This window comes from Bufo gargarizans, unplaced genomic scaffold (assembly GCF_014858855.1).
Source record: "Bufo gargarizans isolate SCDJY-AF-19 unplaced genomic scaffold, ASM1485885v1 original_scaffold_878_pilon, whole genome shotgun sequence".
NCBI lineage: Eukaryota > Metazoa > Chordata > Amphibia > Anura > Bufonidae > Bufo > Bufo gargarizans.
In genome coordinates, this window is record NW_025334738.1 from 1 (window position 1) to 22,679 (window position 22,679).

Consider the following 22,679-nt stretch of genomic DNA (forward strand, 5'->3'; position numbering starts at 1 on the left):
CTATCTATCTCCTATCTATCTATCTGTCTGTCTGTCTATCTATCTATCTATCTCCTATCCATCTATCTATCTATCTATCTATCTATTGTGGGGGTCGCTCTTGTAGACACTTGGTTGCTGTGCAGGAATCAGTGACACAGACAGGAAAAAGTGTGATTTAAGTGCTTTTATTTCACACTTATATATTTAAACATAAGCATAGTCTTAAAGGGGTTTTCCCTTCTCAGACAATGGGGGCATATCGCTAGGATATGCCTCCATTGTCTGATAGGTGCAGGTCCCACCTCTGGGACCCACACCTACAACGAGAACGAAGCGGGGAGCGCTGTGGCTGGAGGACCCTGGGTTTCCCGGGGTCCATCCACTACCAAGCTCTGCTCCCATAGAAGTGAATGGGAGCACACTGCGCATGCGCGGCCCATGCTCCCATTAATTTCTATGGGGCAGATGGCAATAGCCGAGCCAGCACTCGGCTATTTTCGGCGACCCCATAGAGATGAATGGAGGGCGGCTGCACATGCGCAGTGCGCCCTTCGTTCATTTCCTGACTCTGTTCTCATTGTAGGTGCGGGTCCCACCGCTGGGACCCGCACCCATCAGACAATGGGGGCATATCCTAGCGATATGCCCCCATTGTCTGAGATGGGAAAACCCCTTTAACAAATAGGCTTAAACATACAAACCCCGCTCGCTGAGCAAGTACCTAATACAACAAGACAGTCCCTGGCTATACGTGGGACCAGCTAACCAGCCCAGAGGTACAAATGGCAAGTATTGGGTGGCACATGCAATACCTTTTGCCGTTCAGTAGTCAGCTTCTCCAGGTATGGCCACACGGCTCAGCTCTACACCTAGTTTTATATTAGGCCCTAATGACCCATGCGACCCGCAGCTGTGGGCTATGGAAGCCCAGGACCGAAGCCCGGGTGGAGTGAGCGTCCCACTGCCAACCTCACTGACTATCCAGAATAAGCAGGTCCCAGTACTTATTTTACAATCTGTCTGTGTTAGCTATGGCCAACATACACCAAACAGGCTATCAACCCTGCTTATCCTGTGTTTGGGTTAACCTTTCGGTTCCCAGAGACACACCCAAGGCTTACCACACACAGTTTAACTGCAGATATCGGTTCTTCCAAAGGATACCCTTCTCACACTATCTATCTATCTCATATCTATCTATCTCATATCTATCTATCTCATATCTATCTATCTATCTCATATCTATCCATCTCATATCTATCTATCTCATATCTATCCATCTCATATCTATCTATCTCCTATCTATCTCATATCCATCTATCTCATATCTATCTCATATCTATCTCATATCTATCTATCTCATATCTATCTCATATCTATCTATCTCATATCTATCTATCTCATATCTATCTATCTATCTCATATCTATCTATCTCATATCTATCCATCTCATATCTATCTATCTCATATCTATCCATCTCATATCTATCTATCTCCCATCTATCTCATATCCATCTATCTCATATCTATCTCATATCTATCTCATATCTATCTATCTCATATCTATCTCATATCTATCTATCTCATATCTATCTATCTCATATCTATCTATCTATCTATCTATCTATCCCATTGTGCTTTGTAGTTGCAGAAAGGAGAATTCAATGAAAATGAAGTCAAGGATCTTCTGAACAAGATGTTAACAAAATGTAAGTTGAGTGCTAGGCGCTGATTCTCTCGGTGACAAGGCGAGTACTTGTATCTAGAATACACTAGCGGATATCTGTTCTATATGTTTTTTATTGTGAAACATCACAGTAGAAATGATCCAATAAGAAATTATTGAGATTATTAAAGTATCAGTTTCTTTGACCTGCCCATGGAGACCTGACCGTGGATTCTGTTCTGATCCAAATGTATTCTGATGAATGGTTGGTTTTATACCAAAATTAGCTAAATAGAATTTGATAGAAATCCAATCACAATAGAAGCATCACACCCAACGGAAACCTTCATCTGCCAAGAATAATGGTGTGTACAAGTTATATTGACTCCAGGTCATGACGTAAAGGGTTTGCCCAACCCTTTACAAGTGATGTCCTATCCTCAGGATAGGCTATCGCTATCTGATCGGTAAGGATCCAGCACCATGTAACCCGGCTGATCAGTTCTTCTTCATATCTCAAGCATCGGAACTGCATAGCTCAGCCCAAAGAGCAGTGGGCGTAGCTCGTTACTGCACCATTCCTCCCAACTTTTGAAAAGAAAAAAGAGGGACACGCCTCTAACTCAGCCCAAAACATAACTATACACACCCAATCCCACCCAGTCCCCTTAATGCCACCACATAGTAATTACTCCCCCTTTGTGTCACCACACAGTAATTATGCATGACTGCCCCCCTGCAGGATACTATGATGACTAGCCCCCTGCAAGATAGAATGATGACTACCCTCCTGGAGGATAGAATGATGACTACCCTCCTGCAGGATACAATAAAGACTACCCTCCTGCAGGATACAGTGATGACAACCCCCTGCAGGATACAATGATGACTAGCCCCTGCAGGATACAATGATAGCTACCTCCCGCATCAGACTATGATGACTACTTCCCTGCAGGATACATTTAGGACTACCCCCCTAGAAAGTACAACGATGACTACTCCCATGCATGATACATTTAGGACTATCCCCCTAGAAAATACAATGATGATTACCCCCTTGCAGGAGGCAATGATGACTTGTTAAGATCAGTGTAGGGGGGGGGGACTCCACACTGAACACATGAGGGAAGGGGAACAGTAACTGGGCCTGGAAACTAGGGAGGAATCAGGTCACCTCGAAGACAACCCTAATCCGGGCCCTGACTACCTATCAATATGAATAGACCTTGAAGGTAGGAATATTCATATGCAGGAAACCTAGGCCCTGATTTCCCTATAAGGCCCTGGAATAAGGTTAGGACCAGAGACAACCCATTCCTCCCCAGATGGACGAATGAAAGTCTCTCTCTCAGGCCCAGATACAACAACTGGGAATATAACAAACACAAACAAATGCGACACTTAACTTCTGTAGAGATGTACGAACAAGAACACCAGAGATGACCTCACACCAACTCAGCCAAACCCAAATGAAGCTATCTACTGCATAGTCAGAAGGGTGGGGTCAGACTATAAAGAGTAGAAGTGATGACCACTGAGAAACAGCTGAGAAAAGGGAAGTGGTCATTAACCCTATCAACACTGAATCAAGAGAAATCAAGGAGGCTGTTAGATTCCTCCACACTCAGCCAGTCTCCCTGATCTCCTGACACGTCACCTGAGGGACCGTGACATGACTACTCTCCTACAGGATACAATGATGACTACTCCCCTGCAGGGCACAATTAAGACTACCCCCCTGCAGGATACAATAATAACTACTCCCCTGCAGAGTACTATGATGCCTAGCTCCTGCAGAATACAATGATGACTACCCCTTTCAGGATACAATGATGACTACCCTCCTGCAGGATACAATGATTACTACCACTTGCAGGGTACAATGATGACAACCCTCCTGCAGGATAAAATGATGACTACCCCCTAGAAAATACAACAATAACTACTCCCCTGCAGGTTACATTTAAGACTACCCCCTAGAAAATACAATGATGACTACCCCCCTGCAGGGTATATTTAGGACTACACCCTGCAGGATACAATAATGACTACCCATAGAAAATACAATGATGACTAGCCCCTGCAGGACACAATGATGACTACTCCCCTGCATGGTATAATGATGACTAGCCCCTGCAGGATACAATGATGACTAGCCCCTGCAGGATACAATGATGACTACTCCCCTGCAGGATACATTTAGGACTACTCTCTGAAGGATACAATGATGCCCACCCCCCTGCAGGATACAATGATGACTACCCCCCTAGAAAATACAATGATGACTACTCCCCTGCAGGATACTAACAGGTGGGGCTTGGAAAAAGTTAAGATGTAAAATTAGCTCAGGTTTGTCTCTCTCCATTATGCATAATTTCTAACCTCAAGTATCACATTTTCCCATCTGTAGGAGGGGCTTAGTTGTGTGACCTCCCTCAGACCTGTATGTACTAAGAGGTAGTTGCTCTACAGCTGACCTTCAAGGAGTCATGGAGAAAATGTATAGTAACTGGAATTAAAAAGGAGCAGAAAGCCTGAACAATGTAAAAATAAGGAACACATCTAAATATCAAGCCATAGCTGATTTTTTGTGGTTGACCGGAGTGTCCCTTTACGTTTGTGCCCCCTCTGAGATGTTAGCCTGATGTTAAAGGATAACTGTCACACTTAGACCCTAATTTCAATTTTTATATATGTAGTTACTAATAACATGATATTCCAGAATCAGTTCCTATTAGACTGACTTACCCCATATTTAATAAGATTCAGCCCTTAGCAACCAGTCTGCATAAAACTGCAATTTCACTATTCAGTTAAGATGGCCGCCACTGCCCTCACCCTGAGGCTAATCCTGCCTGCCCTCACTAGCCAGTAACAATAGCCCCCCAAAAGTGTCAGTAACCAGAGCCCTCCCCCCTAAAGGGTTAATCTCCTGCAGCACAAAGAGGTCCTCTTACCACATGTTGCTTTCATTTATACACTGAGCAGACGGCAGATCTCTCTTCCCTGGTCTGCGCTGCTTCCACTCTGCTTCTCCAGCTCTGCTGAGTGAGGGAGCGTCTGCCAAGCCCAGGGACAGGGAGAAGTGCACACAGCCCAGGCACTGTTATCAGCTGCTGGGGAGGACCTGGCTTTAATCATTTACTTACAGTCCCTGGCTGTCAGTAATGTGACCTTGCAGGCAGCGTGCTTCTGGGTCCTCCGTCCTTCAACAGATAGACGGACCTGCCTAGCAACCTGATTTTAAGCAGAGGTAAAAATAGGCAGTAGAGGGAACAAAACTGTGGAATTAAGGGGTAATTGAATACACAGTGAAAAGTTTAAATAGGGCCACCAAGGAGATATTAATCACCACAATCCAATACTCAAAAAATAAATAAAAAATATATAACAGTTATACTTTAAAGTTTAGCCTTGCCACATCTATGTGAGTCACTAGAGAACCCTGTAATGGCCATAGTCCACAACCCCTACATTTATGACCCTCTTACATGTGTGTGATTTTTCTGTTTGGGCATTGTAGGCCCACGTGACAGTGACAATAGCACCCATCCTGTCAGAGCCTAAATGATAGCGCCATACAAGGCCAAAATAATACACCATAAGATGCTTATATAACAGCCGGCCCAGACAAAAAGTCCGCTTAACAGGACAAAAGCCAAAAGATATAGCCGTAAAATATACAAATAAAACCAGTTTTCTATAAAAAAATGTACAGCGATATAATGTGTCTGTGTGCAGACCCTGAGATCAAGTCAGATGGATTCAGTATGGAAACAACCCGACAACTGATCAAACTGATGGACGTATCCTTTTTGCTGACTAGACACCAATATTGGTTTATCTGAAATCTATCTATCTACAGGTATCTATCTATTATCTATCTATCCTTTCTTGCTTTATATCTATCTATCCTTTCTTTCTATTCTATCTAACCCTTTTTCTATCTAGCTAGCTATCGGTCTAGCTCTCTGTCCGTTTATTATCTATCTATCTAAATCTTTCCTTCTTCCTTTCATCTAGCATACAGTTATAAAATATAATTCTGCCTCCCCACAGTCAACACTAGGGGGTGCTTAAAAGCTTAATGCATAATGCAGTATTTTTTTAGTTCAATTCATAAAAGTATATAGTAAACCTGTGAACTCCTAAATAAATATGCAAGTTCTGTTCAGATTATGTAGATACCATAGGGGAGGTGAAGATTTAGACGTCGCTCAGGTTGACCTCATCCCCCTTCTTGATGGTCGTTGTGATCCAATGCAGCCACAAGGACCTATTATAAGGGAAAAGAAGATGATCTCAGAGAAGCACTTTAGCTATAGATTGATTTTAATTGTTTCTTTAAAAAAGAAGATTAGAAAAAACCTTAACTGCGGCGCCTACAGCTGGACCATACAGGGACACTGAGCACGGACGAATTCAAAAAGGCGTGGCTGAAGATGGAAAACTACATGGTAATTATAACCAGTAATGGATGTTCACAGTTTATAGAAGACAATACCTAATGCTGGATATGATTCTATCTTTTTACGATTCTTTTCTTATTAGAAATTTTTCCAGTCATCGGACACTGACAAGAGCGGAACCATAAGTGCTCCTGAGCTCAGAAACGCATTGATAGAAGCAGGTACTTGGCATACCCAAAGACTTGTCTGACATAAATGGGAGTTGTTAGGCACATCAGATGTGTCACGTAAATTCTACAGACAGATAAACACCACGAGAGTCATTGTTTTTTAATAATTTTTTATTTCTGCAGCTTCTATGTTTCACAGTTTATAGCAGTCGCAGAATGCCGATCTGTGATAAATCCATCAGACGGCTCATTCACCATCCATTCTCATAGAAAGATAGAATGTGTCGGCAGATAAGAACCATTTGGCCCATCTAGTCTGCCCAATATACTGAATACTATGGATAGTCCCTGGCCCTATCTTATATGAAGGATGGCCTTATGCCTATCCCATGCATGCTTAAACTCCTTCACTGTATTTGCAGCTACCACTTCTGCAGGAAGGCTATTCCATGCATCCACTACTCTCTCAGTAAAGTAATACTTCCGGATATTACTTTTAAACCTTTGCCCCTCTAATTTAAAACGATGTCCTCTTGTAGCAGTTTTTCTTCTTTTAAATATTCTCTCCTCTTTTACCTTGTTGATTCCCTTTATGTATTTAGCAGTTTCTATCATCTCCCCTCTGTCTCGTCTTTCTTCCAAGCTTTACATGTTAAGGTCCTTTAATATTTCCTGGTAAGTTTTATCCTGCAATCCATGGACCAGTTTAGTAGCTCTTCTCTGAACTCTCTCCAAAGTATCAATATCCTTCTGGAGATATGGTCTCCAGTACTGCGCACAATACTCCAAATGAGGTCTCACTAGTGCTCTGTAGAGCGGCATGAGCGCCTCCCTCTTTCTACTAGTAATGCCTCTCCCTATACACCCAAGCATTCTGCTAGCATTTCCTGCTGCTCTATGACATTGTCTGCCTACCTTTTAGTCTTCTGAAATAATGACCCCTAAATTCCTCAGATACTGAGGTTAGGACTGTATCACTGATTTTATATTCTGCTCTTGGGTTTTTACGCCCCAGGTGCATTATCTTGCACTTATCAACATTACATTTTAGTTGCTAGATTTTTGACCATTCCTCTAGTTTTCCTAAATCCTTTTCCATTTGATGTATCCCTCCAGGAACATCAACCCTGTTAAAAATCTTTGTGTCATCAGCAAAAAGACACCTTACCATCGAGGCCTTCTGCAATTTCGCTGATAAAGATAATAAACAATATGGGTCCCAGAACAGATCCCTGAGGTACCCCACTGGTAACAAGACCATGGTCTGAATATACTCCATTGACTACAACTCTCTGTTGCCTGTCCCTCAGCCACTGCCTAATCCATTCAACAATATGGGAGTCCAAGCCCAATGACTGCACTTTATTAATAAGCCTTCTATGTGGAACAGTATCAAAAGCCTTACTAATGTCCAGATAAGCGATGTCTACTGCACCTCCGCCATCTATTATTTTGGTCACCCTTCAGGGAGATCAATTGACATGATCTCCCTGAAGTAAACTCATGTTTTTGATCTTTCAATCAATGGGATTTTAGATGTTCCACAATCCTCTCCTTAAGTATGGTTTCCATTAATTTCCCCACTATTGATGTCAGGCTTACTGGCCTATAGTTGCCCGATTCCTCCCTACTATCTTTCTTGTGAATGGGCACAACATTTGCTAATTTCCAATCTTCTGGGACGACTCCTGTTGCCAGTGATTGGTAAAATAAATCTGTTAATGGTTTTGCTAGTTCACCGCTGAGCTCTTTTAATAGCTTTAGGTGTATCCCATCAGGCCCCTGTGACTTATTAATTTTAGACAGCTGACTTAGAACCTCTTCCTTTGTAAAGACACATGCATCAAAAGATTCATTAGTCTTCCTTCCTAACTGAGGTCCTTTTCCTTCATTTTCCTTGGTAAAAACTGAACAGAAGTATTCATTGAGGCAGTCAGCTAGTTCTTTATCTTCTTCCATATACCTTCCTTCTTTTGTTTTTAATTTGGTAATTCCTTGTTTTAGTTTCCTTTTTTCATTTATGTATCTGAAGAATGTCTTATCGACTTTTTTCCCTGACTGAGCTAATTTCTCTTCTGCCTGTGCTTTAGAAGCTCTTATAACTTGTTTGGCCTCTCTCTGCCTAATCTTATAAATTTCCCTGTCATCCTCCTTTTTTTCTTTTTTATAATTACTAAATGCTATCTTTTTGTTTTTAACGATTTTCGCCACTTCTGCTGAGTATCACAGTGGTCTCTTTCCTTTTTTTGCTTTTACTCCATCTCTGCCCTCTCCTGGGAAATTTTCTAAACTGATATACTGTACGCCCAATTTTGATTTGGATATAATTCAGTTTAGAAGATCTCTAGATCCTGTCAGAGAGGGCTGGAGAATGAGCTGTTTCACGTGACAATGGAAGGTTATTAGGAGGTATGTCTAAGATACTGACCAATCATGAAGGACCAAATCTAGAGGTGCCATTCAAGTCCCGTATAACTTTCTGTCTATATTATAATAATCTAGTCGCCTCCAGAACAGTATAATTCAACATGGTGCCAAAATGAAGCTTAAAAGGTTTATTCCCTGACTAATGTAAATAATGAAAATCAGACATCATCCCTGCACCTCACATGGATCCAGAGATCTCCCCATTCATTGCTCTTCTAGATTTATGTCAAGCTGGCAGCTCAAGGGAAGTGTTGTTTCTGCTGCAGCTAAGGGGGTGTGTCCATTTTCACCCTATCACAGCTCAGGAGGCGTGTCCATGCTCACCCTATCACAGCTCTGTAGACAGTGGAAGGATGAAACTGAGCATGTGCAGCCTTCTCAGTGAGCAGGACAAAGAAATAAGGAAAAGAACAGACAGCGGGTGGCGCTATGCAGATACATTTGACTGAATTACTCAGTGGCTATGCAAAACTTTTAATTACATGTAATTAGAAAAGTATTCACATTCAGGTGGTGGGATCAAAACTCCTTAAATGGAGGATTGTGGTTTCTGTTGTTCCATTAAAAGTGATATAATGTTTAAATATACTTTCCTTTTAGCTCTCCAGATCTCTGCTTGCAGTCATTGAATGGGGATCTTTTACTTTATGGTTTGCAAGTTTGGTCATTTTTCCTATTTTCCAGGTTTTAATGTCAACGACACACATCTAAGAGCCATCATCAGTAAATTTCTCAATGAAAGCCTCAACTTGGACTTTGATGCATTTATTTTTGCCACAGTCAAACTGGAAACTGTGTACAGTGAGTACTACTGTTACATATATGGTATCCTGTCATCTGCATGTTATATATTCACATGTACTACAAGACTCTGTAGAGATGAAAGGCTTCCATAGTCATGCGTATTACAGCAGAAGACGTCTACAGATCACCATTGCAGGAAGAATATTGTCCTGTGCCAACCATTGACATTCACTGCTCCTCTCCTAATTACAGTAGATGCAAAAGGAATTATCCAGTTCTATGCTGCAGAACCCCGCGACAAACACCTAATGCAAAAATCTCATGATATAAACTTCAGATGCTGCAGAAGTTGTTTATGATAAGACAGAAATGAATCTACCCCAGAGGCTGGTTTCACAATTCTTATCCAGAGTTTCCTCCCAAACTGCAGTTGTGAGTCTACAGCACACAAATAACAGCATTTCATTTACATTACTACACCACAGAGCAGAGCCGACAGATCCTTATACTACACAACACAGCAGAGCTGACAGATCCTCTATACTACACCACACAGGGGAGCCGACAGATCCTCTATACTACACAACACAGCAGAGCTGACAGATCCTCTATACTACACCACACAGCAGAGCTGACAGATCCTCTATACTACACCACACAGGAGAGCTGACAGATCCTCTATACTACACCACACAGGAGAGCCGACAGATCCTCTATACTACACCACACAGGAGAGCGGACAGATCCTCTATACTACACCACACAGGAGAGCTGACAGATCCTCTATACTACACCGCACAGGAGAGCTGACAGATCCTCTATACTACACCACACAGGAGAGCTGACAGATCCTCTATACTACACCACACAGGAGAGCTGACAGATCCTCTATACTACACCACACAGCAGAGCTGACAGATCCTCTATACTACACCACACAGGAGAGCCGACAGATCCTCTATACTACACCACACAGGAGAGCTGAATCGAGATTCCTCTATACTACACCACACAGGAGAGCTGACAGATCCTCTATACTACACCACACAGGAGAGCTGACAGATCCTCTATACTACACCACACAGGAGAGCTGACAGATCCTCTACTACACCACACAGGAGAGCCGACAGATCCTCTATACGACACCACACAGGAGACCCGACAGATCCTCTATACTACACCACACAGCAGAGCCGACAGATCCTCTATACTACACCACACAGGAGAGCCGACAGATCCTCTATACTACACCACACAGGAGAGCCGACAGATCCTCTATACTACACCACACAGCAGAGCTGACAGATCCTCTATACTACACCACACAGCAGAGCCGACAGATCCTTATACTACACAACACAGCAGAGCTGACAGATCCTCTATACTACACCACACAGGAGAGCCGACAGATCCTCTATACTACACCACACAGGAGAGCCGACAGATCCTCTATACTACACCACACAGCAGAGCTGACAGATCCTCTATACTACACCACACAGCAGAGCCGACAGATCCTTATACTACACAACACAGCAGAGCTGACAGATCCTCTATACTATACCACACAGGAGAGCTGACAGATCCTCTATACTACACCACACAGCAGAGCTGACAGATCCTCTATACTACACCACACAGGAGAGCCGACAGATCCTCTATACTACACCACACAGGAGAGCGGACAGATCCTCTATACTACACCACACAGCAGAGCTGACAGATCCTCTATACTACACCACACAGGAGAGCTGACAGATCCTCTATACTACACCACACAGGAGAGCTGACAGATCCTATATACTACACCACACAGGAGAGCCGACAGATCCTCTATACTACACCACACAGGAGAGCCGACAGATCCTCTATACTACACCACACAGCAGAGCTGACAGATCCTCTATACTACACCACACAGGAGAGCTGACAGATCCTCTATACTACACCACACAGGAGAGCTGACAGATCCTCTATACTACACCACACAGGAGAGCCGACAGATCCTCTATACTACACCACACAGGAGAGCCGACAGATCCTCTATACTACACCACACAGGAGAGCTGACAGATCCTCTATACTACACCACACAGGAGAGCTGACAGATCCTCTATACTACACCACACAGGAGAGCTGACAGATCCTCTATACTACACCACACAGGAGAGCCGACAGATCCTCTATACTACACCACACAGCAGAGCTGACAGATCCTCTATACTACACCACACAGGAGAGCCTGACAGATCCTCTATACTACACCACACAGGGAGCCGACAGATCCTCTATACTACACCACACAGGGAGCTGACAGATCCTCTATACTACACCACACAGGCAGAGCTGACAGATCCTCTATACTACACCACACAGGAGAGCTGACAGATCCTCTATACTACACCACACAGGAGAGCTGACAGATCCTCTATACTACACCACACAGGAGAGCTGACAGATCCTCTATACTACACCACACAGGAGAGCCGACAGATCCTCTATACTACACAGGAGAGCTGACAGATCCTCTATACTACACCACACAGGAGAGCTGACAGATCCTCTATACTACACCACACAGGAGAGCTGACAGATCCTCTATACTACACCGCACAGGAGAGCTGACAGATCCTCTATACTACACCGCACAGGAGAGCCGACAGATCCTCTATACTACACCGCACAGGAGAGCCGACAGATCCTCTATACTACACCACACAGGAGAGCCGACAGATCCTCTATACTACACCACACAGCAGAGCTGACAGATCCTCTATACTACACCACACAGCAGAGCCGACAGATCCTTATACTACACAACACAGCAGAGCTGACAGATCCTCTGTACTACACCACACAGGAGAGCTGACAGATCCTCTATACTACGCCACACAGGAGAGCTGACAGATCCTCTATACTACACCACACAGGAGAGCTGACAGATCCTACTACACCGCACAGCAGAGCTGACTGGAACCCATGCATGCACTACTAATGTCCACAGAACAACTAGAGGACACAGCACACATAACACACAGGTAACCAGGACATCCGTAGTTGCAAATAAACAGAGACAAAGGAAAACATCAACTGAACATCAAGACATAAACTTCACAGATAAACCTATGACCACAAGGGTGGCCCCAACTGGCAGATGATATACGCAGGAGGCTGCTCCAACTAAGCATGACTGAAGCAACCCACTGACACATGCCAAACACTGAGGCTTTAAAGGCCTAAGAGGCCACACCCACACAGACACACCCAGTGTCTCACACACACAGAAAGGGAGTTAACCCTTCCAACACCAGGGAAGGGAAAACACCACTTAAAGAGGACGTTTTCAAACTAAGATCACACTGTGGCTGTTGCCGCAGGCAACGACATGGGTGACAATCATGTCCTGGGAGTCAGCCCAAAGGCCAGGACACTGCCACCACATGTACACATCCAACCAAACATTGCCACGGGCAGCCACAGTGAAGGGAAGAGTCCTAGTGCACACACAAAACGCAGTGCACACCAGACAAACAAACACAACACCCAACATGAAGGTTGTTAGGTGCAACCGCATGCCATGCAGCAAGCTGCCCAGCACCGCTCAGGCTGCTCTGCTGAAACCAACACCATACAACTAGTTGCCCGCGGCAACCACAAGTGAGGCCACACACCAGCGGCCCTCACCTGTGATTGAACACCAAAACCAAGCCGCAGGCAACCGCATGCGGTTGAGGAGTCACGACCATAACCGTGGCCTTGACAACCACATAAAGCATGCTAGGTCCTCTTTAAAAGTCTATGATGTCTATGTTGGCCACCACAGAGTTCCCGTATGGAGGGGAGATAGCCGATTACATAACTTCTTTTAGGTACATTTCACATATTTCTTTTTTTCACAGAAATGTTTAACATTTTGGATTCCAATCAAAGTGGATCGATTAGTCTGTCTTTATCTGAGGTCAGTGCTTTGTCTGATGCGAGATTGTTTAACATTCTATGAGAGTTGTTTAAATAATATTGTCAAAATGATAAAGCGAGTTTATTGAAGCATGGGTAGGTTACCTACTGTAGTTATGTTATCTCAAGTCTGACCACCATCCCAGAGCCTGCTCTCCTATGTATACAGCCAAGGTCAGTTTCCCAGCAATCCCACTGTGTGAACTATAGGGTGACCCGATTACCTATCAAATCGGTGCTTGCAGCTCTTGGCCAGTATATTTCTATGAGATGCAGCTTCACACTGATCTCCCTACCTCAAGCATGTAAGAGCTGACGGGCTGAAGCTGCACCCCCTTGGAATCCATGAAGACTCTGCAGTGAGAAGAGACAGCAGTTCTTTGCCACTGATCTGTTACTTGCTGCCTTTAGCGAGGAGAGTAGTTTGAGGAGACTCTACCCGATCTGTCTCTGCAAAGTGAGGCACAATGGAAAATGTGGGATTTATTAGGCGAACCATATCACAACAGAAGGAATCAAGATGGCAGGCCATCCATAAATGGCACATTAAGTAAAAATAGATATGCACAAGGCATAAACAAGAGCGTCAATTTTATCGGCGAATGTATTTCTGAGGTATAACCTCCCTTCTGATCCTCAGCTGTGTCATATATAGTGAAGAAGGACCGGCACTCACTTTCTTCATGATATGAAGAGACGTTTATTCAAGGCATATTAGCATCATCAGTGACTAGTTTCGGCTCAAGCCTGAGCCTTTTTCAAACTGCAATCACTGATGATGCTATTATGCCTTGAATAAACGTCTCTTCATATCATCAAGAAAGTGAGAGGCGGTCCTTCTTCGCTATATACTAGTGGGACGTCTTCCCTGCCGACCCATCTTTTTCAAATCCTCAGTTGTGTCATGTCACCAACACTCTACCTCTCCATTTGACACAAGACAGGAAGTCATTTACTTCTCTATTCATTCCTATGAGACTAACATTGAGGCTCCCATAGGATACATAGAAAAACCGACTTCCTGTTAACACAAAAGATGCTGTGTTATTTGGAAAGTCTGATTGCTGGTCACATGACACAGATGAGTATCAGAAGGGAGGTTATAACTTACAAATACAGTCACTAGTTAGAAGATTACCTTCACTACAGTTTACATCATGTACCTTTCAAACAGGTAGGTCATCCTTCTTTTTTGCTACTATATAAGCAGAAAAATAATAATTCCTGACTGTGCCTAAGGCAAGCCCTAATAGAAAATGACAGGCAGTTATACAATGCAATACAGGAGTACTGCAGGTATTACCAAATTCCCACAGCAGCACAAAAATTATAATTTTTTAATCTTGAAAACAAAATAAAAGGTTAAAGGTAAAAAAAAGTCTCTAGTTACAAAAATCCCTATCTAGTACTAAAATAGTTAAACTAATTAAAATATACTGTACAAAAAATGCATAAATGGCTTTGCTCTGTTCACACCTGATATGAGGATCATTTGTCGGCACAAGAAGTCCTCTGAGAATCCAAAAGTGAATCCTTCTGGACTAAAATAGTAAATAAAAAAAAAAAAAAAGGTAAAAAATGTTTTTAAAAACACAAAAAAAAACATTAAAATGATACCAATTAAACTACAGCTTACCACACAAAAAAACAAGCCTTCACACAGCTCTGTAGACGGAAATGAAATGAAGGGTGTCAGAAGAATATGGTGCAATGAAAAATATATATTTTTTAAATAGGAAAACATAAAAACTACATATATTTGGTTTAGCTTTAATCGCCTGACCTGCAGAATAAGGTCATCATATTGTTTTTAGCACACAGTGAATGTCTGTAAAAAAAAAATAATTGAGGAATTTTGGGTTTTTTACTTCAGTTACACCCTACAAAGAACCCCCCCCCCCCATTATTCAATACAATATATGGTAAATTAAGTGGTGCCATTAAAAAAAATACTACATCTCCATTGTCCAGCAAAAATAAGGACTCATATGACTTTGTTATTAACGGAAAAGTAAAATGTTATGGCTTTTAGAAGACAGGACGGATAAGACAAAAAAGTAAAAATGAAAATTAGCTCAGTTGATTTTTGCCCCATGTACCTGTTTTTTATATCAGCACTTTTCTTCTCCTATTCTCACCATCACTGTTTCACGCTGCGGTGTGGGAGGGAAACACCACACCGAGCATACGAGGGAAGGGGGGGAACAGGGGATAAGGCCTGAGAACTAGGGTAGGAAGATGGACACCTCCTAGTAAAACCCTAATCCAAAATCCTGACTTGACTACCAGTATTAACAGACCTCAGAGGTAGCTGTAATCATACACAGGAATACCTAGAGTCCTATCTTGCCCTATAGGACCCTGGTACTAATGGCAGGGACGATACTACCTGTTCCTCCAAAAGGAAGAATGAACAGGAGTCTTCTGCAGGCTTAATACAAACAGTAGGGAAATGCAACACACAGAACCCAAACAAAAGGGAAAGGAAAGACTTAACTTCAAAGGAGCAATGGAAGCACCAGGAACTCCACCGAGATCCACACACCAGCTTTCCACAACCGAGACTGAAGCTATAAACTGCACAGCATAGTGGCCACATGACCACATAAGCAACACCTGGAGGCAAGTGGTGTGGCCATTACCAGAAACAACACAGACACCTACTGATCCACAAGGAAAACCTGTCAGATCAAATCACATGTTGCCAGTCTCACCGATCTCCTACCACCTGTCGCGGGAACGTCTGTGACGCACTGCTTTCTTCAGAACTTCCTGTTTTCATCAGCTTCCTGTTGGGGTTTTCTAACCAAACCCAGCATGCTTCGCTCTGCAATGTTTCACAGGGCTTGCCCCTCCTAGCTAATATCGAAAGAGGAGGTGTAGAGGCAATGGTGGATTATAAAAGGGGCATTTGGGTCGGCAGCCCTGGGCCTTACATTTCTGTGGGGCCCATCGCTGTCCAAAACACCCATTATAAGGAAGGAGAACTATGATTTGTGTAGGAGAAAGGACCTTTGATGACATCATCGCTGTGTGACCAGTAACATATCGATGTTACTGGTCACATGACAATGACGTCAACAAAGGTCCTTTCTCTCTACCAGGAGCGATGCTGCAGGAGAAGTTTGATATCATTTTATGGAGTTTTTTTTCTGAAGATGACGACAGGAAAAGGTGACAGAAGCATTATTACTGTGAAGGGGCACAATGGGCATTATTACTGTGAAGGGGCACAATGGGCATTACTACTATGAAGGGGGCACAATGGGCATTATTAATATGAAGGGGGAACAAGGGACATTATTAATATGAAGGGGGCACAGAGGGCATCGCTATTGTTGAAGGGGGTTGGCATAACTGTTATGGAGCACAGAGTGGGTATTACTACTGTAAAGAGGTACAGTGGGCATTACTACTATGAATGGGGTACAGTGGGCATTACTACTATGAAGAGAGCACAGTGGGCATTACTACTGTGAAGGGGCACAGAGGGCATTACTACTATGAAGGGGAATAACTGTTATGGGGGCCCAGTGAGGGCATAACTACTGTGAAGGGGCACAAAGAGGGCAATACAACTGTGAAATGGGTACAGAGAGGGCATAACTACTGTGAGGGGGCACAGAGAGGGCTTAACTACTATGAAGGGATAGGTACTTAAAGGGGGCATAACTACTGTGTAGTTGTACAATGAGGGCAATGGATGTGGGGGGAATGGATTCCAGTCCAGGTTTTCCTGCTTAGGATTGCGATCCTTTTTGTCCCATTTAGGAATCTGTAGCTTTTCTTTTCAGCTGTTCTCTGTCGACCACTCCCAGCTACTATATATTCTCCCTTTCTGCTTCCCTTGTTGCCAGATATAGACCTTCTTTCCAGATCTTCCATTCTGACCTCTGGTGGAGTTGGAGTTGCTGTGGAGGTGTTTGAACTGGAGATGTTGGATCTCTGGTTCACTCCTGTTGTTTCCTGTTTGTTGTCTCCCTTTCATTGCCCCCAAAATGTTTTGCCAGATCCCTGGCATCCTTAGGGGTATGTGGGCAATGACGCTAGATATGTGGCAGAGCTTTCTTAAATATTTACCAGAAAAAAATAAACATGGGGCACAACGAGAAAGAGGGGACGGTCGGGGAAAATGGAGGCTGGGGGTCCAAAGTGGGTAAACAGACCCGGGCCTATGATACACTTAATCCACCCCTGTGTGGAAGACGTTCAGATAGCACAGTGTGGCGGGGGCGGAGCAAACTCTGTGAAACAAGAGCAAAGCATGCTGGGATTGGTTAGAAGACTGAACCGGAAGCTGATGAAAAGTTCTACTTGTAGGATCATGTCTAGAGATGAGCGAATTTCTTGAAAATTTGATTCTGCTAATTCGCCAAATAAAGTAGCAGATTTTCTAAGTAGCAGATGCAATGACAGGGAGTTGCGATAGCACCGCCCCCGTCATTGTACCCCTTAGATGCCACGTTCATACATGATCGCAGCATCTGAGTGTAAAATTAACAATAAAAAAAGAATGAAATCAAACTTACCACTTCTATTTGCTCGCGACGGGCCGGCCGCCGCCATCTTGGTTGAAGATCTCTGCCGAAATCCTGTGCGGTGCGAGATTATGTCATCACACCAGGATTTTGGACGAGATCTTGAATTTTTTTGTTTTTCATACTATTTCAGCTTAAATCGATTCGCTGACACGAAGCACAAGGAATTTCGGCTTCTAGGTAAATCGAATTTATCCTGAAATTTGGATCAAATTCCACTTCGCGGAATTCTATTTGCTCATCTCTAATCATGTCCATTGGTCACATTATGGAAGGGGGCGGGTCAGTAATTGGCTGCAGCGGCGTCAACGCGGATGTTGACAGTAAGGAACTCAAGCGAGGCAACTGAAGCCGGGAAGTGAAAGAGCCAAGACCCACGGTGGGGACCAGGTAAGTATGCTTCCTGTTTTAGATCTGCCTAAGGGATGGGGCAAGGGTCGCTAAGGTGGCCTCCTTTAAAATGTAGTTCCAAATACTGAAAAATTCCATTAAAGAGCCGCAATGATAATTGTAATGGAAGTGGAGCTGACCATTAATGGTACCGTATGTGTAAATGAGCACATATATTGCCTGGCAGGATGAAGACCTCACCCTGTCTCCATCTCTAATGTAATGTTTCTTTTATGAATTAATATTTTTTATTTTCACAGTGGCTAGACACAATCTTGGCCTGAATATGGATCCACAGATACAAGGATAAGAGCACAGGGAAGATGTCTGAACTCATCCCTCAATCAGCACGCTCAGTAGATTCCTATCACATCTGTTCTATGCAAAATTTTTAATTATTTCAATAAAATTTTCTCTGATGGCAGAATCTCTTGTGTGAATTGAATATCTCGTCATCATTTGGGGTCAGATAGTTTTCTTGCTGGAACAAAATATGACCAACTAAAACTAAATGGAGCATTGTCAGAGCCCCTTCCCTCAGATTTTTATAGTTTTTTTTGCTAAGCTAGGCTTTCTTAAAGGGCCTGTCTTCTTTAGAAAACTCAATTTTAATAAACCTATTAGGAAACAGAGAGGGGGACACTTTGTTAATGGCCTCATCTTTTGACCAGTCCTCCTCTGAGGCACAACAGCTTGCTCTGCCCGTCCCTCCATCCTCATTCTTGATTGACTGGGCCAAGTTCCTGCAAAGTGATCTCACCTGGCTTGTCAATCAAAAAGGAGAGGGTGGCTGGCGGAGGAAGGAAAAGGAACAAGGGCACACAGTGTGGCATGAACCTATCCCTTTGTATGTAACTGCTCACTTGCATATGGATCAAATGTACTTTTTATCCAGAATGAAGCAGCGGATTGCGAAGTGAAAAGAATTGTTACATTCAGATGAGCTAGACCTACAAAGCATTGTACCTGGTCTATCAGTGAATTTCCTGGTGACAGATTTCCTTTAATAGTGGATATATATTAGGGTCATACCACCTGAATCAATCCCTGAGAATATTGATGTCAAGGTGTTTAAAATGGAACAAAGCTTTTAGCCTGAGGACCTCTACTCCTTTGGAGTTTATAATTGACTTCGTACAGGGAAGTGTAGCACTGGGTTGGCCATAAATAAGTCCATGTCATCATCTTATTTCATCTTTCCTGGGGCAAGTTCTAAACCCAAGTAGGCTTTGCCTTGCCAAATACATAAGGTGAAGGGTTCTATGGCATCTGCAAATAGCAGGGGAGAAAGGAGCCACCCCTTTTTCTCACCCCTTTGAGAACAAAAGGAGGGATACGGCATACTATTTCACAAAACTCTGGCATAGGGAGGATTATGTATTATAGAAACTAAAGATGATCAAACTTTTTGAGATTCGGTTTCATTCAGGTTTGCCAAAGTTTAAAAAAAAATTGGTTCAGGTCTGAATAGATTTTACCCAAACCAAAGTTGTTCCAATTACCCTAAAAATTGGTGTTTAACACATTCTAGTCTCCTAGGACTCCAATTTTTATTTGTATTTTTTAGGAAAAGATGTTATCTCTTTTGGTTAAAGGGATTCTGTCACCAAGTTTTGGGCTATAGAGCTGCGGACATGCACGGCTAGATCGCCGCTAGCGTGTCGCAATATATCTGTCCTAAAGGGCTGTGTGCTTTTAATTTCTTTAAAAAAGGATTTTATAGATATGTAAATTAGTCTTGTATGTGTCCAAGAGGCTGTACTAACATTCCTAGAGCCCAGCCGTGCCCAGCCATGCCTGCCTGTGAAGGAGCCCAGCACCGCCTATGTCCTCCGAATCTCCTTCTTTCATCAACTATAGATTGCCATAATCTCGCAATGCGCGAGCTCACGCATGCGCAGTGCCCGTATAGTGTTCTTTCCCTGTGCTGGCATCAGCCTCAGGGAAAGAACTGCGCATGCCTTAAGCTCTTGAATGCAATGACAGCAAGGCTAAATCTATTCATCGGCCTTAGCCGTAGGAGTGTGAAAATCCTATTAAATCTAGACTTGGTTCCTTTTTGACAAAAGTATGCTTTGGACACTTGTGGAGGACAATATGGTCCTTTTGGGTGCTCCACACTCCCTGCCGCACTAAAAACTCTCTCCAATATGACACTGGAGGCTGGGCAAGATAAGACAGAGAGCATACTGGGCCAGTTTGGGCCACTGTTCTAGTCTGTCTGCCCAGAAGTCCTTGGGGTCAAGGAACATAGTATGTGCTGGAGACAGGCCAAAGTCCAGATAGGTTTGAACCTGGGCTTTGGTATGGTAGGTTTCCATTTGCTGATTTGCCTCAGCTTAGCATGGCACGGGAAAAAAATTGTTCCTAAACTAGCTGACTTCTGCTTCTGGTGGTAGCGGAGAGGGCGGGAGGTGGGTAAACCTGAGAGGGGTCTCCCTTTTGAAACATTCTGACGGCAGGCGTCTGTTTGCCGAAAGCAGCTTTTGGCGGGAGGAAAACATTCCCCTATTGATAGCGAGGGTGTCACGACCGCTATCCCAGCAGCAGTCGTGTCGTACCAGACGAAGGGGAAGGGGGACCCTTATCTATGGATGGGAGATAGAACCGCCACCCCTGACTAACCCTAAGCTGGCACCTGTCTGCCCTGATACCCTAGACGGGGTGTGAACCCGTGCAGCGAGCAGGATGCCTAAACCCTCAGTCACCCTAGCAAGACTAGACTGGGGAAAGGCAGATGGGAGCACTAGTCACCATCACTCATGTCTAGGAGAACAACAGGGGAAGACAGCAACAAACAAACAATCTATAACAGAGATAGACTTATCCAGTCATAAGCAGAGAAGGTGATCCCAATAACGACAGTCCACGCCAGACAAGAGCTCCACAGCAATACCATCAGACGATCTCCTTCAAAGGTCAGAATAGCACTGGAAGTAAGGACTATATCTGGCAATGACTGCAAGTGAAACTGAAACTAATATAGTAGCTGGGAGTGGCAGACAGGACTCACCTGAGAAGGATGCCTACAAACTCCCAGTCAGGACAAAAAGGTTCACAAGGCAAAACCCGGATGACATACCCTGAACCACGGAGCAAACTCACACGCTATCGCGAGTAGCAAGTCGCTGCGACCTTCTCCTCCCAGACCTGTCTGTATCAGTCACAGTCGTGACAGAGGGTCTAAAAGCATGGCTATCCAGTAATTATCAGACTGCTCCTTGTGAATGATACGCCTCTCAGTGCATAAGTAAGCAATCATACAACTAGTCATATTGGCTTGCATGCACAAGGAACCAGTTCTTTCTGACCCCACCCCCACTGAGACAATTGGGTGTCATGGCCGGTGTAGTTATCATCACCTTCCTGATCCTCCACCTTTGACTCCTTCTCCTCCAGGGGCAGCTTCTCATCCTTTTCCTCCTCCATCATGGTGTGCACCTTGCCATACAGTGGGAGTTACAAGGATCTGCCTATATTCTCCGCCACATGACAGTACAAGGCACGGATAGCTTTTTGGGAGAAATAATGACAGCTGGGTACCTTCCACCAAGGCTGAGCGCAATCCATCAGCTCCCTGTAGGCAGCAGACTCTACTAAATGGTATGTCAGCAACTGGACCGCCAGCAATTTGGCCAAGTGGGAATTAAGCTTGTGCACCAGAGGGTTTATGGGTATGTAAAGTTGTTTCCTGGCCACACATCCTGTTATTAATGGCTGACAACGGAGTGGAGGAGGAGTCTGAATGGGAGAAGTAGTAATTGATGATGACAAGGACACCATACTGCATGTACATGCAGCCTGGCTTTTGCAAAGGAAACCTGGACAAAGAGGAAACTCTTGCTGCACTAGCTAGCGCCCACCTCTGTTTGCCCACTGGATCTGGTGATGATGCTTTATGTGGTTATGGCTTATTCTTGCAAATATTGCACACAATATTCCGGCAGCATGGAAAAAAAACTACAGAGGATACTCGCAAAGAGCTAGAGGCAGCTGAGCTTGTCTTAGCTTTGGCACATTTTATCAGCAGCATCACCAGTTCCCAAAGCAGATTTGGCCCTGGCAGTTTTTTTGGGAGGTTCTGGTCTTATGTCGACTCTGCTCTTTATTGATGCCGCTGCCACCACCGTCTCATCAGATGTTACCTCCTTCTCAGCACCCTGATCTGGCTCCCTGGCCTTCTCCAACACACAATCATTATCTGAGTTCTCACCCTCATCGCCACTTTTATCAGACTGTGATATACCATGGTGTGCTCCTGGGCCACCTCCCTATTGCTTGCTCTGTATTTGCCCCAACTGCCACATCAACTGCCCCACCACCAATAACGTGGTTATGGATGCCACAACTACCACATCGGCCTCCTACTGAACTTCCTCCTGTTACAGAAGTTTTC

The 22,679-nt window shown here is 43.9% G+C and overlaps 1 protein-coding gene across 1 annotated transcript; it reads left to right on the forward strand.

The window, feature by feature from the left end:
• The first annotated feature begins 5,249 nt into the window (after window positions 1-5,249).
• LOC122924161 (calpain small subunit 1-like) lies at window positions 5,250-18,707 on the forward strand. Its single transcript, XM_044275098.1, has 6 exons — window positions 5,250-5,454; window positions 6,037-6,105; window positions 6,200-6,278; window positions 9,339-9,455; window positions 13,298-13,356; window positions 18,544-18,707. The coding sequence occupies exons 1-6, from the start codon at window positions 5,359-5,361 to the stop codon at window positions 18,565-18,567; spliced, it is 444 nt and encodes a 147-aa protein (XP_044131033.1). The 5' UTR covers window positions 5,250-5,358; the 3' UTR covers window positions 18,568-18,707.
• Window positions 18,708-22,679: the final 3,972 nt, after the last annotated feature.

Excerpts from the sequence above, each read along its gene's own strand:
- LOC122924161 (XM_044275098.1), top strand. The coding sequence starts at position 5,359 with ATGTACAGCGATATAATGTGTCTGTGTGCAGACCCTGAGATCAAGTCA. Across the intron at positions 5,455-6,036 it reads AACTGATCAAACTGATGGAC|CTGGACCATACAGGGACACT; the intron begins GTATCCTTTTTG and ends CGGCGCCTACAG. Across the intron at positions 6,279-9,338 it reads AAACGCATTGATAGAAGCAG|GTTTTAATGTCAACGACACA; the intron begins GTACTTGGCATA and ends CCTATTTTCCAG.